At 32.6% G+C, this 27332-nt stretch overlaps 1 protein-coding gene across 1 annotated transcript in view; it reads left to right on the top strand.

The window, feature by feature from the left end:
* LOC124362761 (alkaline phosphatase-like) overlaps window positions 1–27332 on the top strand; it is a 34946-nt gene that overhangs the window by 1642 nt on the left and 5972 nt on the right. The window contains exons 2-5 of the mRNA XM_046817529.1: window positions 13742–13944; window positions 17014–17206; window positions 24259–24422; window positions 25407–25620. Coding sequence (XP_046673485.1) covers window positions 13742–13944; window positions 17014–17206; window positions 24259–24422; window positions 25407–25620 — 774 coding nt within the window. The remainder of the gene's footprint in view (window positions 1–13741; window positions 13945–17013; window positions 17207–24258; window positions 24423–25406; window positions 25621–27332) is intronic.

Here is a 27332-nt window from a genome sequence, read left to right as displayed (position 1 = left end):
CCTGATTAGAATAAGGGGCGAACCTAGACTTGGGATCGGAATGCGGAGACGGTGGGGGACAACTATTTACCACTGTGGCAAGCCAAGGAGTTCGGGAGCGAAGGAATTCGCCGCTTAATTGGTTGTCACAGACGAGCGCTTGTTGCTCAGTTAACAGCAATTTCTACGAAAAAAGAATAACTACACACAAATATTAAAATGAACTGCGTGTTAACATATTTTTAGAGTGACTGTCATGATCAAGGCTTTCTGCGATCGCTCCCAGTATGCGACAGTAACCTTATGAGAGAAGTGATGTGTCAGCCAGGGCCGTATTCAGTTTTGGCGGGCACCGGAAAAGATATTCGACCGGGCCCCGTTATGTCAGTCGACACGGTCCCTTCTAATAGACTGTGGGGGGCCGCCCTGGGCCCCGGTAAAATTGTCCCAAACAATATTCTGAGTACGGGCCTGTCAGAGCACTTCTCAGTTCGATAGTGGATTTTAGAACTCAAGAAGATTCTAAATGTGCCAACGCATAGACAGACGAGGTAAAATTTGGTTCCTTTGAAATTCCACCTAGATCAGGTTTATGTTCGGTTTGCCCAAATTTGATTGAAATGTCTCCCTAAAATAATACAAACTATAACGTGAAAGAATGAAATGTCTCCTTATAGTAATATAAACTACAATATCAAATCTCTCAAATGTCGAAGTGTCCGTGATCAACACAGCAATCGCGGATCATTAGGGCCAAGTGGCTATAATTACAGGACAACAAATCGAGAGGGAGCCCAAAATTAATAAAACAATAAGAGACATAAGGCCTAGCAACATTACTCTCCTAAATGCCTCTCTTTTTAAAGAACAATGGCATTTTCTAAATTCAAGCCAAACAGTAGAACATCAGTTCCAGGCATTCAATAATTGCCTAAATTTTCATCTAAATCTATGCTGTCCTACAAAAAAAATCCTTTCCGAAATTTATAGATCAGATTCAAATGAAATTTCAAAATTTATTACCGAAACTACGCACAAAAGAATTTACGGAAAAGTGATCCAAGCCGCGAATTCTTTCTTCTAAAAATGTTTTCAAAACTGTTTGGGACATTATTAACAATAAAAATAAAGCTCACAAACAGATCAAAATTAAAATTGGAGATACCTTGGTGCAGGACGAAGCTGGGATCGCCCATGAGTTTAATAGATTTTTTGCGTCTGTTGCTCGTGGGCGAGGTCCTCGACCGTCAGAGCCCCAGGTTACTCATACGCGAAGACGTAGTCCAGTAGAATCAATAATACTGGCACCTGTACTTCTTGAGGAAGAGTTGGAAAAAATTATTCAGCAGCTCCAGGCCAAAAAATCAACCGATCTAAATTTATTGTCCATGTGGATTTTGAAAAAAAAAATGCGCCAAGCGTATTGTGAGCCCTCTGACTCAATTAGTAAACCTGTCTTTTCAAACAGAAGTTTTTCCCTCCCTCCTAAAAAATGCTAAAGTACATCCCATTTAAAAAAAAGATGACCCATGCTCCCTTAACAATTATTGGCCTGTCTATAATTTGCCAAGAATGCTTTGTTTTCTTAACAAACACAACCAGCTCTCTGAAGGCCAATTTGGCTTCAGAGCGGGAAAATCGACGGTAGACGCAGTGGTGAGTCTGGTCGAAATGGTTGTGGAGGGGTTAGAGTGTCGGAATCCCATCATAAGTGTGTTTCTCGACTTATCCAAAGCATTCGACTGTGTTGACCATAATACACTTCTTGACAAACTTGAATCTCATGGCATTCGAGGTGTGCCCCTGTTGTGGATTAAATCATTTCTAAGCCATAGAACACAGACTGCCCTAATTACAAATAAAAATGTGCCCTGACTATGGGCCGTGATGTGCATAAATATGAAACGAGAGGCAGAGACAACTACCGTACTGGGCGACACAGAACGGTGGTTTCTGAACACCTACCCTCGCAGGCAGGTGTCCGTTTCATCAACAGTTTACCTGATTCCATGAAAAACGTACAAACGCCCAAGGCGTTAATGTGTTATGTATTATGTAAAAATAATGTATCTTCCTACAATAATACACGCTATAATCGGAGAAAATTAATTGTCTTCCTTCAGTAATACGAACTGTAATGGAAGAGAAAGGTGTCTAACCACAATAATATAAACTGTATAATGAGAGAAATTAAGTGGGCCCTTCCATAATACGAACTGTAATGGGAGAAATGAAGTGCATTTGTACAAGAATATCACACAGTTTACGCTTATGTATCACACAATGTTTAGTTCATTATCTATACTCTTGTTAAAATTTTTAAATCTAATTTTCCTGTTCTGTAATTTCAAACCATTTGTAGTAACCTTGCACATATCTTAGTCTGATACAACGAGGACTAATAGGTTGCAGATATAGTTATCTTTCCCAAATGTTCATAAATAATAGGCCTTATAAATGGATGATACCTATATTTAACCTCACAGTAGTGACGTCATAGCGAGAGTGTCCGATGATGGATCTTTGTAGCTGCTGGGTCTGATACAACGAGATGGGATGGTGTGAGGAAAGAGAAATATCTCTTACTAACCTTTACTGATCTCATTCATGCCAGAGAACAATAGTACAATTTATTAGTCTCTGGTTATGCGCAGGGACATCTCCTTGCAGTGTTGTATTTATCAACAGGCCAAGAGATCCTGAGTACGCGAAGTTTGAGATATTTGTATTGTTATCATCATAAATACGTACTAATGATTTTGTCATAGTTTGATTACTTAATAAATTCAATACAAATACATCTTAAAAGATTTACGACTTTATTCTTATTTTTACGAATTCGGTAGGACAATTCTACCATACTTGCAAACAAGGTTTTACGAGAAACGCCAGAGGGCCCGAAGAAAGTGAATCTTTCACGGTCTTGCTGTTAAGCTAAGTGTATCTCACCACCCCTTGGATACATTTGTTCAGGTCAAAGAGGTCCCTTACCTAGCAGAGTGCGAAGGTATGAGGACTCGATCACTTATGTCTTGCCTGTTTTGTAATAACTTGTCACCCGAATAAGAGTGCCAAACGGAAACTCGTTTCAAGTCTTTAGTTTCACAATGGGTTCAGCAGGATGCGAACATAGAGATTTCAAACACAATAATATGTTGTCTGTGATGTTACGTTAACTTGAAATCGTGAAATTAAGTAAGAGTCCATGTTCACAAGGTTGGCTACTTTTTGCGTTAAGGTAAAATGCAAAATGTAATCATAACAGTATCATCCTCTAAGAAAAACATTCACGCATAATTTGTAGCAGTGGAAATTCTGGCGGCGGGTATGGATTGTTCTATGTTACACAACTTGTGAAATTAAAAAGTTACCGCAAAAAATGTAATTATTGTTTTAAGGGTTTTTAGTTCAAGAACAAGTTTAAGATGGGAAACAATGTATTTTTCTTTAAGCACATTGACATGTTTCTCAAAACCGGATGCTAAAATATCAATCGTAGGTACTGCAGTTTAACAACTAAGGCAAGCAGATTAAAACAGTGCACGTGTTCCTCTTGTTCATTTTGAGGCTAAGGCATATACTCGTAACATAGAGTGATTAATCAGGACTGATGAAAATACTGATCATGTGGGGGAGTTAACTGATGCTTGATGCTAACTGGAATATAGTCTATTGAGGGCAACAGTGTAACTGTTGTCTTCAATACTGACAATGAAATTGATCGTGTAGGGTTTGATAGAGTCTTGAGAGGATTCCCCCCTCCCCCTAGTTATAATGTTTCCTCTATACACTAAGACAAGGACCGGGACTTTGTGCGAAACGGTCTATTCCGTTAATTGCGAACAAACCTTCAACATTCTCTATACAAATATGTTTATTTAAATGAGTTTATAAAATTTGAAAGTTCTCTGAGATATTTTCAATCAGATCCTCTAGAATTTTATTCTGTTACTTTATGATTGTATTGTATTAGTTACACAATCATAGGTAACAGGCATTATTTCGAGGGGTGTTTTTCGTTCATCATCATGCTGGACATCACCTGATTGCACTGATACCCAGAGCTATTAATGTCAGACCGCTCGGAAGCTATAAATCCTTTCTAATCTTGTTCAAACAATCATACAGACTGGTATTCAGTATTTAAAGTATCGTGAAAAAAGAGTAAGTTTCGGGCAACGGAATTTGGCCCGTATAATCTTATTTTGACGAATTGTGTTACGGTACTAGGTTTCTAGTATATGGATTGAGATTATATCATTATCAATTGTTTCACAATATATATGGCTTTTATGCAACCATAAACAAATGCCTTATCTGTGCCATCTGCATTGTCACTTACTCAACAGTTGTGGACAACCGTAATAGTGGAAGTAATTATGATAACGGCTAAGTAATATCCGGTTGCGGGCGTATTTTTAGAGATTGAAATAAAATATTTTATATTGTTATTTAATAAAAAACATTTTAGCCCTTGAATGACAAACAATTATAATGATCTTTTGTCACTTAAGGCATTAGAGTCAATAATGACGTTGCATACAAATAATACACTGTTCATAATGTAACCCATTTTAAATCTCTCAATTATCAGCCTTTCAAGTTGAAAGCTTTTGAAATAAATCAGTTGTACCACTTATATTATTAAACAGTCAACCTTGTTAGATGTAAGCTAACAAGGCGTTAACCTACAAGTACCTGATGATTGATTCGCTGAATTCGAAATGTAAATTGTAGAAATAAAATCTATAAAAAAGTGTTAAAAGGTTTATTATTGTAAACTTATATCAAACACTTTTCGAGGCTACATTTCTAATATCATAGTATTGTTTCAGTAACTGGCTGTGTGTTTAGATTTGGCCCAAATTTGACAGGATTTAATTTATTAGTTTTAAAGATTTTTTAAATGAAAAAACACACAGACAGATGACTACTATTATATCTGAGACCCAAGTTCAAATGGTGAAATTTATTTGACTTGTCGTGAGCAATAATGTAATATACCTTTTCCCACAGAGTTACACTGTATAATTGTACACTCGAAGGTATATACTTTATGTACCGTATGAAAGTTTAGACCATTAGATTGTTAATGTTTGTAATATTTGACATTGTTATGTTGACTATTCTACACTATTGCGTCAAGGTGGTACGGTACTCATCTTGTGACAGAACAATAAATTAGGGTTACTTCAAAGTCAGAAGCCAATTTAGTTTTTACCTTCCAGCAAAAAAATACGAATGAGAGTCGATAGGTAGGTGCGCGGCATGGTGGAGGCTCAACCTGGGTATTGGGTAAATGTGAAGACAACAGTTGTACATGCCGGTGCTGCAATTTACCTGGCTGTAGTGCCGAAGCCCGGGCCCTCAGGGAGCCCGCCTGTTTGAAGGGGCCGCGTCGACGGACGAGATAGCTCAATCTAATAACTGTAACTTACTACTGAATCTTACTATTGTTAACAAAATAATGATAAGTTACCAATGGAATAATGGCAGGGAGGGGGATGGGTTGAAGCGATGTGACGGGGCGCGGTAGCGGGACATGACGGGGCCCGATCAAATATGTTTTCCGGAGCCCGCCAAAACTGAGTACGGGCCTGTCAGGCTGCCGGGTAAATGTGAATGAAGCTTCAATATAGAGGATTTTTACGATTATTAAATAAATGCATTTGAATCACAATCCTAATATTTATTTATTTTTTTATATTCATTTGATTTTAAATTTGTTTTTTTATTATAAATACTGATGCCAGTACAGAATGACATAAGATGTAAATATTTGTTTTATCTCATTTTAAAATAATTACCGGACAAATAAATTACTACTGGTGAATTTGTTTGTTTTTATTATTAGAGAGGAGGGGGTAATTAAGACCTTTGATACACGTATTGTCAATAGCCTAGTTGAAAACACAATAGTGAACTTATAATTGAGTAAAATAGTGCCTGTTTTCTACATCATCCAATGAGAAATTGTTTATGTATATTTATTGGGTTGGCTTTAATATCCCCAACTTCAGTCCAAAAAATATAAGGCATTGCGTTGCTCCTCTCCACATTTCACACATTTCTTTCTGTACAATCCAATAAAGCATTTTAACAGAATCACATACTTCTTTACAGTTACATATTAACTCAATAACTGCTTTAGGTTTAGTTATTTGGTCCAATGAGTTAAATGAGTAAGGTATGATGTATTGTCTTCAAAATATTAACTTATATAGCTGCTGTTCTTGATTTCATGCCATGTTTTCAAATTTACAAAAGAACAGGACGCTCAGGTAAACCAGATGTTATAAAAAGATCCTATAATTTAGAATTCTTTATCTTTTTAAGATATTTGAGTCATGTCTCAAACCTATTCTCTATCTGGTAAGCTATAAGTTTACTTCTCCAAAAATTGTATTGGCCCTAGTTATAGCATAGATAAGGATGTCCTTCCTCTCTCGAACCCACAACAAGATTCATGTCAAAAGTTACAAAGATGCCAGAAGGAAAAACAATAGACTTTGTAATGGTTCTAGTCGTACAGGTAGACACAAAATGACCGTAACTTGAGCAACTACAACAGCAACTTACTGGTTACGTCAATAGTTGTTAGAACAATGTCTAAGCAGTCCCAGGAATAAATTTCAGAAAGAGGATATATAAGCTTTACAAATTGCGTTTTATACTAGTTTTTTATTGAAATGTTGAGACTTTTACCTTTATTAGAGAACGAAATGGCATTGCACAGCCTTGTAGCTTTAGAATATTTTAGTTCACTTAATATTTAAATGTTTAGCAATGAAGTGATACACACCAATTTGTAACATTGATAACCAAAATGCTAATATTTTGTTTCGAAACTTCACATTGTTAAAACAATCTAACCTTTTTTTGCTTTTTATCGCTTGTTAGTGTTGGTTATCGTATTTTTTACAACAATACTACTGTTCGTTAAAAATCACACGAAATATTATCGTATATATAATATAATTCTTAGTTTCATAATAATTAAATACTCACAAATAAAAATACAATGTTAGTTTTCGTGTTTAATAATATGAACACGTTATATAATATTTAAAAACAATGTCTAGATAGGACCTAGTAGTAATTTTCTTCAATGAGGCACAAACATTGATCTGTGATTAAAAAACTTACTCTTCTACTTGGGATTTCAAATAAAACAACTCGTGTTTTACAATGTTTCAAAAATATTTCAACATTAGTTCTACTGCATCTTTACAGTAATATTTTCAAAAATGCTAGTTAATTTTATACAAATTGAGTTAACAGGGTATAGGGTTCAAACATAGTAAAAGTAATATACATTTGTAAAACATAAAAAAAGATGAATTTGATACGCAAATAATCAAAATAAATATTTTGAATATTTTCAAATGGGAATACATCACTTATAGCATGGGAATTTTGATCACAGAAAGTGTTTGATTGTTCAACTGTAGCATTACAAGAGGAATGTCCAATATTACGACACAATTGAGGGGATTTTAAATTTTGTTGGAATTTCCTATATCATTTGACAAAATGATTAGATCAAATTCATGTTTTAAAGCAAAGTTACAACTTTTGGCCTCGTGATAAAATATTTAAAGTGACCACAGCATGATGGATACTGCAAAAGTCTTGTAGAATTTAAATTCCAAATCGATTATTGGAGTCGTAGGAATAAACTTCTTCAGAGTTTTCTTTCAGTTTCAGTTGGAATAGAAGAAGATGCAGATTAGTAAATTGGACTTCCCTCACCAGGCTAACAACTATAATAACAAATACAAAAGGTTACTATAGAGCAAACAAATACAAAAGGTTACAAATGTGTTAGTGTTGTAACCTATAATGACAAGTGCATCTTAAACATGTTCCCTCAAATCAAATGTGAATTTTTGTGGAAAGAGCCACACGAAATCTAGTAATAGATCAATAAATTTTGCTTGTTAGAGGAGAGGATGTTGTTAAGTTGTTTCAAATGGATACTTAGTCATCATATACAGGCCACATTTCCCTTTTACATGTTTCCCGTCACAAATACAGTAACAAACACTTACCTAACCATTACTGTCCCGCGCGTGTATTACACCTACCATACCTATATTTTAATATAACCAACACATATATTAACTTGTTATAAACTCTCACTGTCAACCTACCCCTACCCAGAGCAAATATATCGGTATTCATAAAAACAAACAAACACGTGCCGAACTGAACTACGTAACTATAACGTGCGTGCTCCAACCTACCATGACTACATGCACTATCCGAGTGTCCATCACTCTACCTTGAGAGCAAACCGCCCTACCAGGACATCCGACTGAACTTTGAGTGTTGAAACAAGATAAACTAGCTATAGCAGTGCATACAACAACCTTGAATTATTTATTATTGTTCCAATATAGGCATCTTTAATTTTACTACCGAAACATACAAAAAGAAATTGTGGTCAGTATAATGCAAAAGTACCTTCCATTGTTATATGATTTTTAACTTCCACATAATAAATCTTTCTCACAATATTAAAACTAACCACTGCTTATGCTTTGTGCCATAGAAACATAGTGGGAAGGCCTAAATAAACAGGCCTACAGAATGACCTACACGCCCAATTAACTTATGCACGTGATTTCTACTACCGCGTGGATTTTCGATAGTACTTTTATTTATTTTAGACCCTAACCGTTAGGCTAATTCATGGACGTATGTAGGTGGGAGTTCAGAGGACTCCAGCCCCCCCCCCCGAAATTTTGATAAACTTACACTCAAATTATAACCATTAGCTTGTTTTAAGCTAGAATACATTTATGAGGTCTTAAAGCTCAATAATTGCCCGGGAGAAGATTCTCGACCCCTAAAAACCCAGTGTTTAAGCCCCCTGCGAAATAATTTTCTATATACATCACTGGGCTAGTTGTTTGTACCTGCGTTTTGTGTATGCCTATTGTTAAAAGAAACATCCACCTTGATTCGGGGTAGGGGGAGAGAGAGCAATTGTCTCCTGGATCCACCCCTTGTGTCAAAGTTTTCATCCTTTTCTGCTACTTATAATTCGTATATTTAGAGTTATTATAACTTCTAAACAATCTTTCTTGTTTTTTGAGTTGGCTAAATTATTATTTTAGGTACTTATACAACACCCCCATCAAGGACATAATAATTTATGTAGTTAGAGGCAGATTTAGGGGATGGATCGTAGAGGTTATGTTTATTAAACTACTACAATAAACAAAAATGTATTAAAAAGAGAGTAAAAAGGGAATTTGAATGTGCCAGTTATCTGTCCATTGTAGCCAGGTGAATATGACAGGATCAGCAGTATCTTCACTGTCACTATCATATTTAGAAATCATTTATATAGTCACACAAATACTGTACATATGACTTCTTCTCTAACGTCTTGATCTTTGTTGAACATTTGATACTACAACTTACTGTTCAGAATTAGTGTCACCTGTCTCTTCATCAATAGATATTACCTGTTCTGTTTCCATTTTTCCTTGGAAGTCACACTTGGAATCACAGTGGTTTCCAAGTTCAGAATTCTTATTTAATTGTTATTAAATGTTAAGAATAGATTTTATGCAGGTGAAAAATGTCGTGTAGGTACAGTACATTTTCTGCCATCAAGATGTCTCATGAGCATAATTAGAATTTGCTTCAATCAGATCCTCTTCTACAAACAGAGGGTCGTATTTTGAACTCTGGTTGAATTTCTTCAAGAGAATGGATCTAGTCTTTGTCAACCACATTGGCATAGAATTTCTATTGAAGGATCTATGTGGATTATAGGAGATGCGTTCATGAGGTGTAACGTTTGTCATAGTACAGATCTTCAGAGAACAGATTACACAGAATCGACGGCAGTACCTAGAACACATTCCAATTGATTTGAGTCCATATTGTTTGATTTCAGGGCAAACATCAGTCTTCTATATGATGCCATTGAACCTTTCACATTGATAATTTCCTTGTAGGTTGTATGGAATAGTTCTACAACCTTGCATTGACCTTCAACTTGTGTAGACAAGGAAATATTTACCATGGAAATTGATCCTCTGTAGGGCATAATTTTTGTGTTACAGTTTCTGACCAGAGTTTGATGTATGAAACTAAGTGAAAATCAGGTGTCAATTATCCATTCAGCAGAACACCAATGACAGAAGAACAGGTATAGGAGTTGATGATTTCTTTGGGCTAGTGGTGACTGCTACTTTTCTCACTGGTTGAAGCTATTCCTAAACTCGTATATGCTCTTTCTTTTCCTTGTTTCTTCTTACTTCTAACTAGGAAAATGGTGTCCAAGTTTGGAGTAATTTGTACAACTGGATTTTTTAGTTGGAGATATCATTCTAGAATGCCACAATTCCCCACAGAAGGTTTTTGAAGATGAAGGTACTACAACTACAGTGTCATTACTGGGTTCAATTGAATATAGTACTAACATATATGAATGCAGATTGGTGGTGTGCTAGCTCAAGAGATCTTACCTGATTGAATGCTTCATCAAGTATGAGAGTTGTAATCACTAGTAGTCTTTGTCTTATCTGGTTCTTAATCACACTATTAAAGAAAAAAAATCATGGATATATTCACTCTTGTATTCAGTTGCTGAATCAGCTTCAATATTGCATTATTTATTTATTTGGTCAAAAATTACAAATTCAATTTCAATGCCTCAAGAGTAGAGAGCGGATCTTAGTAGGTAATGCTCTCAGCAGTGTAGGAGTAGACGTTTGAAGCTTATTGATTGATCAAGAGTTGCAACTTTTCTGCTGTCAACGTGTGACAGAAAGTTGTCAAATTAGTTCAATATAGTTATTGGTGTCCTGTGAGTGGTGCAAATCTGTTCAATTTAAAATAGTTGTTAATGTAGAGTAGAGTACCCAAAGATTCAGGATTTTTAGATAATTACGTCTTAGTAAAAACAAACAATGAGTGAAGGAAACAGGATTTTTCCGGACATTTGCCATCGTTCAGTGAAACAAGAAATCAGTAACACTACGTTTCGAGATCTGCAATCTGATCTCTTCTTCAGGTAAAGAACTAACCTAATACATAATTACAAACTAGGTTAAAATAAACAAATCTTACCAAAGCGTTGTGGCACGCCTAAGTCAGGAATTACAACCACCATGTTGTTTGTCAACTTCACTAACTCTATAAACATGCACTTAATAAAATACTATACACAACACTTGAACACTAATCATTAAAACGTCAAAAAAAAAAAAAAAAAAAAAAAAAAAAAAAAAAAGTTATAGAGTAGAAATATTGTAACAACTTGGATTAAGCTTTATTAACTAAAAGAACAACAGTGTACAAAAGTTGATTAAAAACAGAGTAAACAAGGAAATTCTGATGTGTCAGTGATCTGTCTTTTGCAGTCAGCTAAATGTGACAGGATCAGCTGATATCAGCACAAAAGATGAAATTGGTCACAGAGGTTAATTCATTTAGATTCTTCTGATATGTTTGAGGCCTTTAGTCAATGTATACAGCATTCAGAATAGACATAAATCATAATTTGTTTCATAACTTTTCAGAAGAACATACTTTCCACACTATTATGGTAAAAGTAGTAACCCACTTTATATTTTGTACCGACTCAGCTTCTCGATGAATGACATGGTTTTTAGTCACATTCTTTAGGTGAACAGTCACCTATTTGGTTTGTTAGATGTTAACAAAGCTCATGGAGAACTCAAAGCAAATTATTTAGTAATAAAAATCCTTCCTTCTCCCCTTTATACAGTTTTATTTTAAAATTATTAAAAGATTAGCTACATCTTGGGGCACATATTTTAATGTTAGTGAAAAACATTTAGTTTATAATTGGTCCAAAATAAAAATAAAAACTAAATATGGACCACTTGTTTGCTAAATGGATAAAATATTATATTTTGAATGTATTATTTTGTTTGTTATGTATTAGTTCCCTTATTTTATGAACAATTATTTGAATTGAAAATCCTCAGTGGGATTTTGATTTATATATGTTTAGTTTTACCAACCTTAATTAATACATAATAACATGGTATCTAAATTTGTATATTTCATTATTTAGAATTTCAGATATTTTCTTCAAAATACTATAAGGTTTTGATCTCTAATTTATTAGTTCTGTAAAGACAAGAATGATGGAAGATAAATATAAATTTTGCCACACATCCTGCTTCATATTTAATACTCCTCATATCTCACTGAAGGTGACCTCTCCATGAACTTTGTCTTGGTATCGACCGTCAGTTTCATCGCGTAATGAGTATGATGAGACAGAAGATGCATAGTTCAGTCTGCTCATAGAGATATATGGAACTTGATACAAGAGTGAGAAAACCACAAAGCAATTATTTTCAAGGCCAGTTGCTCAATCATCTGCCATTAAGTTCTGGAAATCATTCCTGTTATAACTACAACACCATTCTGATATTGAATTTAGTTTAAAATACTTTTTTATAATATACAGTTCAGAATAATTCAATACTACAATGAACATAACAAAAAAAACCTACTATATTTTTGACCTATTCCAATTTATTTTAGTTATTTTGTTTTAGAAAAATATGATACATAGTTACCTGTACCCAGTGCTTTTTTCATGCTTATAGCCCTATAATCCAAATGTCCCAAAACTCCTCGCAACTTAACTTTTGAATTTTGAACAACTGAGAATTTTAAAATGGCCTTTGGAATTATGTGTTGATATCATTTGAAACGTTTTTTATGGTTTTAAAATTAATTCCAGTCTTCCCAAAAATTAATATAGGGGACAATTTGTAGATATTACTTTTCATTGAGTAGTACCTCAAATAAAAAGGTATTGATTACATGAAACCAACTGCGTAAAATTCTGACCACCCTGCCTACAGTGGGTATCGTTTGAACATTAGAATTGTAAATTCAAATAGATACTATGTTGCATGAAATCAACTTTGAGATATAATTTTCATGAATTTTTTCTTCTATTAATACTTTTAAATGATATGGGGTTACATTGCTCTCTTGTTTTCCCTCCAAAAAGGGATTTTTAATGGGTGTAAATAAAAAGTTTTACAGTAACCCCATTTTGTGTGTGCATAAATTACCTTGCAAGTTTGAAGTCAGTGTCACCAAAAATTGTTTACAGTTATTGTTATTTTGATTCCTCATCTTTATATATAAATAAAACTTTGAGTGTCACAATGTTCGTTTACGCTAATCTCTGAAACCACTGAACCGATTTCAATGACATTTTGTAGATATTTACTGGTTAGTCCAACTTAAAGACAGGATAGTATTTATCTTGACTAATAAGTTCTTTAACTATAACAGCATTGCATGTTTTATTATTGTATGATGACAAGGTTAACAAAGTTGAACAACAACAAAATGAATCTGAAGCTGTAGTAAAGGGTAAAATTGAACGTAGCTAAAAAATGTGGACAGTTAAAGTAAGGCTTAAATATTAAGAAATATTAATTGTTTTTATATTTAGAAATTCAACAATGAGAAAGTAGAAATAAAAGGATCAATTAAGTTAACAGTATCTTTGAAATATTTCATTAATATTTATAACTTCACTGTATAAACAAAGTATTTAGACCGTTATAACAGATTAATGTTTGTTACAATTATTATGTAGTATTTAACTTAATATATATATATTCTTTTACATTATATTTCTTATCACTCTGTAGTCACTGAAATCTTTATCTTTCTATAATTAAGCTGTCTGTGATTAGTTATTTCTAAAAGTACTTTGGTGCTATTTTTAATTTTTCAGATCCTGAATTTTGGTTCAAAAAAGGAAGGGTTGAACTCGAAGCTGCTTTCCAGATTAAATGGAACAAAGGGGTTGCAAAGAATGTTCTTTTGTTCGTCGGGGATGGTATGGGGATCAACACTATCACAGCAGCAAGGATCTACAAATCATTGGAAAATTCTAGTTTAGTTTTTGAAAACTTTCCTCACATTGCACTAACTAAGGTAAAAACATATTTGAGAATATTCTGTGTGGATCAGAAAGAAGGGTTACATCATTTCAATAATAACAATTATGTTTACAAGTCTCTATATGTTCAACTAATAATAAGCAAATTATATCAATATTTATGCTTTTCGTGTTGTTTAATCTAACTTGAATCTAAAACTTAGTTTATAAAATCAAATCAAATCAATACATTGTACTGAATTTAAAGGTATTTTTACATGTTACACATGTGTACTAGGTATATTTGTTTGTTACACTATAAGTAAGTACTTATAATACAGGGCCAGGCAAAAGTTTGAATACACTCCTGTAAAAGTTAAATGGTGCAAGAAATCATTATGGTGGAGGCATGAGGTGTCTGTCAATAGGGGTGAAACTTTTAAGAGCTATTGAAACACTGGTGACCATCTTGGATTTGGTTAGAATTTTTCAAATGGGAAGGGAGGTTATACAACATCATTCTGAACTTCCTTATTCTCAGGAATCAAAATTTAAATATTCTGAAGCATATTCTGAGTATATCAGATAAGTTACATATATCACTATGAATGTTAATCACTATAAAGTTAATCAAACTTAATCAAGTCGTACTAATACTAAGTACACTTTAGCTTTACACATTATACTAGTAAAATAAAAGTCAAAATCCTACAAGAGCAAATTTGTTTAGTGCTTCGACAAAAACTCATTTACTCCAGGGAATAGCAAGACACTTTTACAAAGATTTATTGAAACATGTTATTTTATAATAAGGTAAATGGGGTTAAGTTAGTTAAGTGTTGATTTGAAATGACCAACTAACTTAATCAAATCAGTGAGCTCTGCTTCCTGTTGGCTTCAGTTTGTTATATGTGGCCCATTCATCATGGCTAACTAATATTGGAGACATATTTACAAATCAATATATGTGTACATATAAACAGTAATGTAATAAAAATACTAGACTGGCTTAAAATGTATGATATAATTTTTTTCACATACAATTAAACTGAGCATATCATATTTTATCTAAAAATTATTTTCTGATACAATCATTTCATAATAGAAAATACATCGTCAACTTATCTATTTCATTAATAAGTTGATGTGATGTTAGTGAAATATCTTAATTGCTATGAAAGTTGAAGGAGGATACATAAAAAAATAAGCCCTTTTAGTTTCTTTGGTTTGTTGTGGTGATACTAAAAAGCAATAAATGTAAATAGTATAAACCTTATAAATGGCAGCTATATTAGTAGTTTGTACAAGGTTTATTACAATTTATTTCCCCAAATGTAGGATAGTATAATATATTGTATGTGTGTGAGCGTGTGTAAATCCAAAAATACATTATCAATGCATCTTATAAATCATGTGTTTCAATAAATTGATTTTGGCATATACATTGTAAACATAACTCTAAACATAAAATTATTTTTTAATTGAAATATATAGTGGAAAATTACTTTGTCTTTAAGCAAATTGCTTTGTTTACATATTTACACTAAGTTTCAAAAAGTATTTTTTGGAAACAAATTTAAATTTTTTATTAAAAGCATAACATCCAGAATTAAACTAGCAAGATTTATAATGATACAAAAGTTGTTATACTTGATACATAAAAGACACACTGGTATCATAAGTACAAATAGGACGGTGTATGATACCAATGTATTAATAACTTGGAAAAAAAGGTGGAAGGCAAAGATTTCATGTCATGGTATTGAGAGGACAAAGGATGAGCCTCAAATCTGTTATGATTGCTAACAAAGAAATTTCAAGTTGATAAGTAGAACAAACTGTTGATAAAATAAAGACAATAATGTTGTAAACCTGTACTACTTTAATTTTATACTGAACCCTGAAACTATTTCTCTCAGACTAACTATAGAATTGATATACAATAGTCAGTAGAACTATTTAGTGATACAATTTATTTTATTTAGAATGTTCATAAAAGGGTGTCACAAACTTCTGTGGCTGATAGTACTCATCATTAGTAACAAAAAATGTCCTATAAAGATAGGTCGAGAAATGTGACTTAGCTGATAGCTGCCATTTTGTATTTTTTACAAAAAAAATATCTCTACTACTAGTTGGTTACTGCTGATACCAAACTTTGCATATAGGTTGTGATAAAAAAGTAAAACTAAAAACAATTCTGTGATTTGCTTTAATATTATCCCAAACGTAGCCGCTTAAAATTGTTGAATTCAAATAAAAAAAACACCAGTATTTTGATTAAAAAATTCCAAGATACCAATTATTTATCAAGTTTTATTACAATTACAATGGTACCTTTTTCAATGCAATCCATCATAAGCAAGCACAACCACTGCAAGATATGCTTGCACAAGCCAGGAGCAACAAAAATACCAACACAGCTGGTGGTGTTAACTGACAAATATTAAAGTGCTCCCAGCTTGTGCAAGCAAACTTATGCCATGCTCACTTATGCGTTGACAGATTGCATTTATAGAATTACCATTACACAATAAAAGACTGGTATTGTTTTTATTTTAACGTCCCATTCTTTTGTTAAACTTTAAGCAAAGCATACTATTATTTTATAATATTTTTTAATCACAATTCACTTGCAAAGTTTGGTAAATGTAGCTTTACTAACTGTAGTAATAAATAAATAATATATATATATATATATATATATATCTTACAAAACAATAAAAGAAAAAGACTTTGTACAATCCTTTAATATTTCAACAAATGTAGTTCTCAAAAAGGATATAAATATTATCTATACAAACAAAGAATAAAATTAAACATATTATAATGAATTTGTAATATCAGCTGAAATGTTCTAATCCAAATTTAAATTAATATTTATAGTGCAACTTTTTTATACATGTATGTAATATAATATATTAATACAAAATGGTGGATACGGCTAAATAACACATTTCTTAACCTACATTTATACATTTTTTGTTAAACATGTATAAATGTTTACTATCATTTATACATGTACTATCAGCCACAGAAGTTGTTACACTCTTTTCTGAACATGCTGTAGAACATTTAAATAAAGAAAATTTATAAATAAATGTAAGGCTGTAAGATTCTTTCAGACATACTGTGTGGACAGGCAAGTCCCAGACTCATCAAGTGCTGCCAATGCACTGTTTTCTGGAGTGAAGACAAACTATGAAACTGTTGGTGTAGACGCAGGTGTGCCTTTTAACGACTGTCAAAAGTCTCTCGAGCAGCAGCGAAGACTGAAAAACATTATCACCTGGGCCCAGGAGGCAGGCAAGGATACAGGTAACAAGTGACAGTTTATACTTCGAGGAACTATTATAATAATCAATTAAATCTTGTACTTAGCATGTTTTAAACATGTAGTTATAATGAAAAACAGTTAACTTTTTTTTATAAAGATTTTATAATTAGGGCAAAGTAAGATAAAGTATCATCCCATGTGTGGTGGCAGGGTATATTTAAAGAGGTTCACATAGTGGGTACCAAAATTTTTCTGACTCCAGCCTGGCTATGTAAAGTTAAGTACGTATGTAAAGTTTCATGTTTAGGATAAGTTCTATGTTAAAATTATTCCAAAGAAATTTATAATTAAAGTTCTGCCAAATTGATGTAATACTAGAGAAAATACATACAGAGAGAGCTCAGAAGGTGAGACTACCAACAATGGTCATACAGAAAAATATGTTACAAATCATCCCTGAACTTATTATAATAATTTCATGACTCAACTATTAAGAGTAAAATAATTTATTTAATGGTCTTAATTTTTTTAAATTTAATTGGCTTTCAAATCCTAGATGTTTTTAGCTATATAATGTAATAATACAATTTACATTTATAGTTCAATATTCCAGTATTAGTGCATACTGATTTTATATAAATTATTATTACACACACATATAACAGGTGTTCCAAAAGTCCTCCCTCTATTAACAAATAAACAGAAATATATCAACTATCCATGGAGGGGCTGTTATGAGACTAAAAATTAAGTTTTTTGGTATATACGAGAACTTAACCTTAAATGGAGGACTGGAGGATAAGTTAAAATTGTTCAGTAATTATATAATAGAAAAAATTGATAAAATTAATTTAGTCACAGTGATGGCACTTTCTGAGCATGAATGTTTAACAATCCTAATAATGTGTGGATGGGGAGATGGACAAATGTTAGTTGAGGAAGGTCATATGAAACTTATTTTACATAATGACTGCAGCAGATACCTTAACGCGCAGAATAGAAGGGAGAGTCATAGGTATCACTCAGTATAGAGCCATAGTGAAGGTGTTACGTAAATTTTATTATAGTTAACAGTTATTGTACAGTAGTTTAACATGTTGACTATGGAAGACACTTTAACGCACAGAATAGAAGGGAGAGTCATAGGTATCACTCAGTATAGAGCCATAGTGAAGGTGTTACGTAAATTTTATTATAGTTAACAGTTATTGTACAGTAGTTTAACATGTTGACTATGGAAGACACTTTAACGCACAGAATAGAAGGGAGAGTCATAGGTATCACTCAGTATAGAGCCATAGTGAAGGTGTTACGTAAATTTTATTATAGTTAACAGTTATTGTACAGTAGTTTAACATGTTGACTATGGAAGACACTTTAACGCACAGAATAGAAGGGAGAGTCATAGGTATCACTCAGTATAGAGCCATAGTGAAGGTGTTACGTAAATTTTATTATAGCTAACAGTTATTGTACAGTAGTTTAACATGTTGACTATGGAAGACACTTTAACGCACAGAATAGAAGGGAGAGTCATAGGTATCACTCAGTATAGAGCCATAGTGAAGGTGTTACGTAAATTTTATTATAGCTAACAGTTATTGTACAGTAGTTTAACATGTTGACTATGGAAGACACTTTAACGCACAGAATATGATGGAGAGTCATAGGTATCACTCAGTATAGAGCCATAGTGAAGGTGTTACGTAAATTTTATTATAGTTAACAGTTATTGTACAGTAGTTTAACATGTTGACTATGGAAGACACTTTAACGCACAGAATAGAAGGGAGAGTCATAGGTATCACTCAGTATAGAGCCATAGTGAAGGTGTTACGTAAATTTTATTATAGTTAACAGTTATTGTACAGTAGTTTAACATGTTGACTATGGAAGACACTTTAACACACAGAATAGGAGGGAGAGCCATAGGTATCACTCAGTATAGAGCCATAGTGAAGGTGTTACGTAAATTTTATTATAGTTAACAGTTATTGTACAGTAGTTTAACATGTTGACTATGGAAGACACTTTAACGCACAGAATAGAAGGGAGAGTCATAGGTATCACTCAGTATAGAGCCATAGTGAAGGTGTTACGTAAATTTTATTATAGTTAACAGTTATTGTACAGTAGTTTAACATGTTGACTATGGAAGACACTTTAACGCACAGAATAGAAGGGAGAGTCATAGGTATCACTCAGTATAGAGCCATAGTGAAGGTGTTACGTAAATTTTATTATAGTTAACAGTTATTGTACAGTAGTTTAACATGTTGACTATGGAAGACACTTTAACGCACAGAATAGAAGGGAGAGTCATAGGTATCACTCAGTATAGAGCCATAGTGAAGGTGTTACGTAAATTTTATTATAGTTAACAGTTATTGTACAGTAGTTTAACATGTTGACTATGGAAGACACTTTAACACACAGAATAGGAGGGAGAGCCATAGGTATCACTCAGTATAGAGCCATAGTGAAGGTGTTACGTAAATTTTATTATAGTTAACAGTTATTGTACAGTAGTTTAACATGTTGACTATGGAAGACACTTTAACACACAGAATAGAAGGGAGAGTCATAGGTATCACTCAGTATAGAGCCATAGTGAAGGTGTTACGTAAATTTTATTATAGTTAACAGTTATTGTACAGTAGTTTAACATGTTGACTATGGAAGACACTTTAACACACAGAATATGATGGAGAGTCATAGGTATCACTCAGTATAGAGCCATAGTGAAGGTGTTACGTAAATTTTATTATAGTTAACAGTTATTGTACAGTAGTTTAACATGTTGACTATGGAAGACACTTTAACGCACAGAATAGAAGGGAGAGTCATAGGTATCACTCAGTATAGAGCCATAGTGAAGGTGTTACGTAAATTTTATTATAGTTAACAGTTATTGTACAGTAGTTTAACATGTTGACTATGGAAGACACTTTAACGCACAGAATAGAAGGGAGAGTCATAGGTATCACTCAGTATAGAGCCATAGTGAAGGTGTTACGTAAATTTTATTATAGTTAACAGTTATTGTACAGTAGTTTAACATGTTGACTATGGAAGACACTTTAACGCACAGAATATGATGGAGAGTCATAGGTATCACTCAGTATAGAGCCATAGTGAAGGTGTTACGTAAATTTTATTATAGTTAACAGTTATTGTACAGTAGTTTAACATGTTGACTATGGAAGACACTTTAACGCACAGAATAGAAGGGAGAGTCATAGGTATCACTCAGTATAGAGCCATAGTGAAGGTGTTACGTAAATTTTATTATAGTTAACAGTTATTGTACAGTAGTTTAACATGTTGACTATGGAAGACACTTTAACACACAGAATAGGAGGGAGAGCCATAGTTTAGAGCTGCAGTGAAGGTATTAATGATAATTTTCCTGATAGGAATATTTCTAAATCCACTGTTGAAAGAACCATTAAGAGATTTTTAGACTTTGGGAGAGTTGAGGATATGCACAGAACTGAAAAACAAAAGATGTTACAAATGAGGACACTTTATTAGAAGTCCTAGAAAGTTATATTGAAAATTTCCAATCAACACTTAAGAGCTACTAGGTGAAATTATGGGATGTCACATGAATCTGTCTGTAACATTTTGGTTAAAGCTTCATTCATGGGTCAAATTAACATTTGTTCAAGAACTAAACGGATATAATTTTGACCAATGTATTAAATTTTGTGAAATCATTATGATTATTATTGATAACAAACAAGTTATCTTAAATGATCTTATTTTTTCTGATAAGCTACAATTATGCTAAATAGTACCATTAATAGGCAAAACTGCCTGTATTGGAGTAACGTTAACCCACATTGGGAAGTTGAAAATCACACCCAGTGTCCACAAAAAGTAAATTTGTGAGTAGAAGTTGTACAATATCAAATAATGGGACCATTCTTTATCGATGGTAATTTGAATACGGAATTATATCACGGTATGTTGCAACATAAAATATTTCTAGCACTCATAGTTACTCTGGAGACTCGTTTTCAAAAGTTTTCTGTTAGCAGGAAAGAACACCACCTCACATGAAAATAACGTTGTGCAGTAATTGGTATTAACTTTCCCTTAAAAATGGATAGATTTATTTCTTTAGGAATATCTAATAAAGTAAGAGGGCTATCCAGAAAGTAACAAACATTTTTTAATGGTGCAGCAGTGGGCTACAGCCGCCATCTTGTTGTCAAAACACTGGTGTTCAGTACGCATTGAGCTGTAGCGCGGTCTGTATATCTTTTACTTTTCTCACTGTGATTAATTAAAATGTGCACTGCAATTGAAAATCCCGCCACTTGTGAAGTGACTTCAGTGATAAGGATATTGTTGACAAAAAGCCATAAACCAATTGAAATCTATCGCCAACTGTGTCAAGTTTATGGAAATGGAATAGGTAATGAGTGAAAGCAGAATAAGGCAGTGGTGTATTGACTTTCAAAATGGCCGCACCAATATTCATGACAATAGTCGTAGCGGTCGACCTAGCCTAGTGACTGAAGATTTGATGTTGAAAATAAACGACAAGGTTCGTGAAAATCGCCGTTTCACAATGACTGAACTCTCGGAACATTTCCCTCAAATTTCATGAAGTTTATTTCATAAAAATGTTGTAAGGACGCTTGGATACTACAAATTTTGTGCTAGGTGGGTTCCAAAAATACTTACATAAGATCACAAAAAACACAGACTTGCTGCATCGTTAACTTTCCTTGATGAATACGACAAACATGGTAACGAACTTCTCGATCGTATAATTACTGGTGATGAAACATGGGTGAAGCATGCCAAATGTGAAACAGAAATCAGTCTATGGAATGGGGGTAGACACACTCTCCAAAAAGACCAAGAAAATGTCTTCAAACTCTGTCAGCGAGAAAGATTAAGACAACTGTTTTTTGGAATGCTAAGGGTTTGATTCTGGTTGATTTTTTTGGTTGAGGAGCAACAATCAACGCAGAAATGTACTGTGAAACATTGCAGAAGCTACGGTGAGCAATACAAAACAAGTGTAGGGGAAAATTAAGCTCAAAAATTTTGTTTTTCCACGACAATGCATGTCCCCATACAGCCAATCGTACATGACAAGTCTTGTATGATTTTGATTGGGAAGTGTTTGATCATCGCATTATAGCCCAGATCTGGCTCTAAGCGACTACCGCCTTTTTCCAGTGATGAAGACCTGGCTCGCAAGACAGCGCTTCGTTAGTGACGCTGAACTTAATCAGTGGTTAAGATCTCAGGCGGCAGATTTCTACAAAGCTGGTATCGAAAAACTTGTGTCACGTTATGATAATGTCTCTATTTGAACAAGGAATTACATTTGAAAATAGCCTAAGAATGTAGCTTTTAAATGTATATAATAAAATGTTCCTACTTCAGTTGATTAATTTTTATTTTAAAATGTCTGTTACTTTTTGGATAGCCCTTGTATACCATAACAGCCATAAGATTTTAACCCGGATTAGTTACACACATTTACGTAACGCAATTTGTTGCACTCTGTCATTTTAACAAAAATGTAATAATTGGATGTTTAGAAAAATGACTTTGTGTTTAAATTATATTCATAACATGATTATTTATTTATTTAAATGTGAATGCGAATCAATGGTAACAGATTTTAAGGCCTATAAATAACCTGTTTACTCTGAGAACAAGTAACACTAAAAATATCACTGGAATGTCACAGTATTAACCATCTAATGATATTGGCATTGAATTATGAACTGATGAAAAAGGAAATCACATTTTTTAGTTCCAAAGTAACAAAAAAAGACCATTAATTGCATTCAATATAATCGGGTGGTGTTGTTTTAACTTACTTCCAATGTCACTCCAACTTAAACTGATTTGGAAAATTCTTCACCTCTACTGTACCCTTACAACAACAAAGTCATGATTGGAAAAGCCAGTCTGTCCAAATATCCTTGTATAATGAACTAAAATGTTGAGCATTGATCAAAAAGAAGATTAATGACTTTCACTAGAAAATGACTTAGAAATTGAATACTACTAGAAGCCCTCTAACTCCCCGCCATTATTTAAAAAAACACAGTGTCGAATTTTATTGTCGATTAGAGCAATGCCAGGTGACCCAAGGACAAATCTTCGAACATTTGGTATGAATAGAAATCAATGTAGTAAACTGTTATAGTGTTATTTAAGTAATTTTTAAAAATTATTTTAATCAGCACATAAATAATAAAAAACGTTTTGCTAATACAACTTTTTAATTTGGTATTCAAAAACTTTTTGTCATTGTTGTGCTTGTTATTCACAGTTAATACAAAAATAATACAATAGCTGATACAAACAATATTTTAGAACTTCAATAACCTGCTGTTTTGGTTAGTGTCAACCTTTTAAGGTCAGGTGTGTGGCATTTCATTGTACTAATAAAGATATTTAATTTGATATGTTATTACCCTATGTACTGGTCTACTGAATACATTTTAAAATCGTTTTTCATGTGCAGTAAAATGTAAGTTTTGTAGCTCTATTTGCAATGGTTAAAATTATATTAATTCATCCTGAGACTCAAATGACATCCTGTAGATATCAAAGCTGATAGACCCTTAGCAACATTTAGCAAATTTTATTGGTAGAGTTTAACTAGGAAGTAATGGCTGCATTCCTGAAATAAGGTATTCAAAAGAAAAATCTGTTTCAAAATAAATTGAACCAAGGAAGAAACTAAATATTCTAAATTAAAAAATGTTACAAAAATTAATGATTCAGTATCTTCCAAGAATTCAGAAAATTAATAATGAAACACAAACTGGCTGCATATTAAAACGTCACAGAATTTTAAGTTTACTCAATAACATTTACACTCAAAGTTATGAATGAAAATCTCTGGTTTTAAAAGATTTGTTGGCCAAAAACTCAAATTTATTTATTACCCATTGAAGATTTTTAAAGCAAAAAGAGTTACAACCTTATAAAAATATTCTAGTTTTTTTACATGATACTTAATTCATCTGAATTCAATATATAGGTAGATATAGTTTTGGATATAATGATTTCACAAAAGACTACATTTTAAAGGAAGTTTTGGTTTCAGGTTTTGTAACTACAACAAGAGTTACCCATGCTACTCCCAGTGCTCTATATGCACATTGTCCAAACAGGAGATGGGAATGTGAGGATAAAATGCCTTCTTCTGCTGCTCAGTGTAAGGATATCGCTCGTCAGTTGGTTGAAGATGAACCTGGAAAGAGCATAAACGTATGACATTAATCAGTTTGTCTCTCTTAAACTATGTGCTTTGCAACAAATTTGTTACTAGTCTGTGCTTCTTTATATACTTTACCCTTAGATGATAATGCTACTAATAAATACTTTTCCTGTGTTCTGTTTACCAGATGAATTGAATACTGTTACATGCTTATTATGTACAAAATGAAAATAGCACTTCCATTATTTCTAAAAAAATTAAAACCTTCTAAAAAGTAACTTTTACTAAAACTCTCTATGTTATATAAATTTTGTCAGAAAATAAAAAACCATAATCAGTAATTATTAATTTAAAAATTAAAGAAATTAATATTCCGAAAACATTTTTATTTATAATTTACACGTGTTGCAATCGTAAAAAAATAATTTCAATAACCAAATTTTGAAATGTTTAAAAAACTTGTTATTGAGCTGTAGATCAAGTGTAAGTGTGGTAGGGGCACTTTTAATTGCATTTTTCAAATAAAAAATTGTTAAAAATTGAAGAATACATTATGTATTCTTCAATTTTTTCATTATGTAAGCTTCTCAAGGAAAAGCTTTACACTAAAATTTCAAAGCTGACGATCACATTGTAAAATGGTGACCGAATTACAAATTTTTAACTACATAATTGTAATAACCATTAAAAATAAGGTAAAGTTCCCATTTTAAAGTTTGCTGTAAAATTAGTACTTTCTGAGACCCCAAAGAAATTACCACCCTGTATAATAAATACATAACTACCAAATACAAAAAAAAGGGATTAATTAGTTACTCATTTGACACATTGTATCTAATTATGTATATTTAATACAAAATTGAAAGATATTACTTACATTATTAACTCCACATTATACTAATATAAATATCTCATTCACATAAACTTATAAAGGAGCCATTGGTAATCATTTAAAGGTTAATGATTGTGGGTGTAACCACATAAGGGAGACACTCAAAAAAGGGTCTATACAGATATTTTATTTACTGTTCCAGGTGATAATGGGGGGAGGAAGACAATGTATGATGACCAACATCAATGTCTCCGAGAGTGACCCAAGGGACACCTGGTCTTGCAGTAGGAAGGACGGAAGGGATCTGATTAAGCACTGGATTGATGAGAAAAAGAGGGAGGGATTGAGACATGCATATCTGAGTACAACAGATGATCTCAATAAACTGGACATTGACAATGTGGACTATGTGATGGGTATGTATTGTTGTAATGCATTTAAAGGTTGTAAAACCATTTAATTATAAAATTTGCCTAGCTTGAGTCTTTTATACCGTCTATATTGATTAAGAAGACTATATCAAATAACTCAAACCTGTCTAAAAGAAGAAGTCTACTTCATTCCTCTTTAACCTTATAACAAAATTGTTTACTATATTACAATATTATTTACAAATGTAATCCTTAGTCATATAATTAAGGAAATGAAAAATATCTACCAAAATAAAATGAGTTCTGAATTAAAGCAACTTATTTAATGCTTATTTTGTATAGGTACATACATATTAAATATATGTAATTGTTATTTTATTATTTTGATTAGTAAAATTTATAACTGTTACAATTTTAACCTGGAACCTGTTACAATATAAATCTACTAGAGTAATTTGCTACTAATTGGTACTACAAGTATGTAATTTGCAAGGCTTGATTATGAGTCTTTCTAACAAGATAAACTTTTCAATGCTGTTAGTTGTTTCTGTTTGAAATCCCTTGACGTGTGTGCCACCTAGCAGCTAATCCTAGAAACACACATTATTAGTGACAGGCGAGCAGCACCAAGCGGAGTGTCATAGAACTAGTGCAGCATGCGCTGTTTAGAACTGTTAAACAGTGACCAATGTTAACACACCTATGCGCACGCTTGCCATAGCTGCTTGCTGCAAACTTTAATTATTTCATCTTTGAAATTACACATTAATTAAATTAAAATTACTGTGTATCATAATTAATTAGAAATACTGTACAAGGGTTTAATAAAAGTTAACATCCAGCTGCACATCTGGGGCTCCATGTTTAACATGAAGTTAAAGTTTAAAAGTAAGTTATAAATATTAAATCGTCTTAAATATACCCATAAGTTAAATATAATCCATTTCAGACACTTAGATTTTTCCATCTCGATGTTAATGAATTTATAAAATATATCATATTCAATATAAAGTTTCCATAAGAAACATAAATATAATTAGCAACAATAAATTATGACATTACAATGCAAGATTCTATTGCCATTAGTCACAATGTCCACAGATTAGCAGTTACTCATACAACATAGAGAGCAGTAAATTGAAAAATCCATCCAAAATAAGTTTCATACATAGGGTGTTTTGCGAGAGGTTTGTACAACTTCAGTATGTGATAGTAGACAAAAAAACAAGGAAAAAGGTCCTATTTTGCTTTGTTTAGTGTCTGCTGTCCATATGTTTTTTTATTTTAAAAATAGTATCTCAGAATCCGTTGGAACAAATAACATGAAACCTGGCAGTTATGTAATTAAAGGAAAAATTTAAAATACCTATTATCATTTTCCAGATAAAAATGGCAACATTTAAAATTGTTCAATCTGTTAGAAATACATCTAGGTGTTATCATAACTTAATTTACACCCTTTAAGAGTATACATTTGCTACAATTGGGCTATTCAGACTTTTTATACAACTAATATATCATTAACATGAAGATAATTTTTAGTAACTTTTTAACTTTAAGAATAACTTTTATAAGTTTTATCCTTTAATTTTGTAACTCTTGACAAAAAAAAAAGTGGTATGAAGCACTACATACATCTATGAAAACTAATACGTATTATGAATTTTATGAAGTAAGCCTGTAAAACTCCTTAAAACTGGCATGCATTTAAGAATTTCTGAAGGACGCTCTCAGGGTTACAGAAGCTCTACCTTCCA

This window comes from Homalodisca vitripennis, chromosome 5, assembly GCF_021130785.1.
Source record: "Homalodisca vitripennis isolate AUS2020 chromosome 5, UT_GWSS_2.1, whole genome shotgun sequence".
Taxonomy (NCBI): domain Eukaryota; kingdom Metazoa; phylum Arthropoda; class Insecta; order Hemiptera; family Cicadellidae; genus Homalodisca; species Homalodisca vitripennis.
This window is presented reverse-complemented; position numbering and strand designations above follow the sequence as displayed.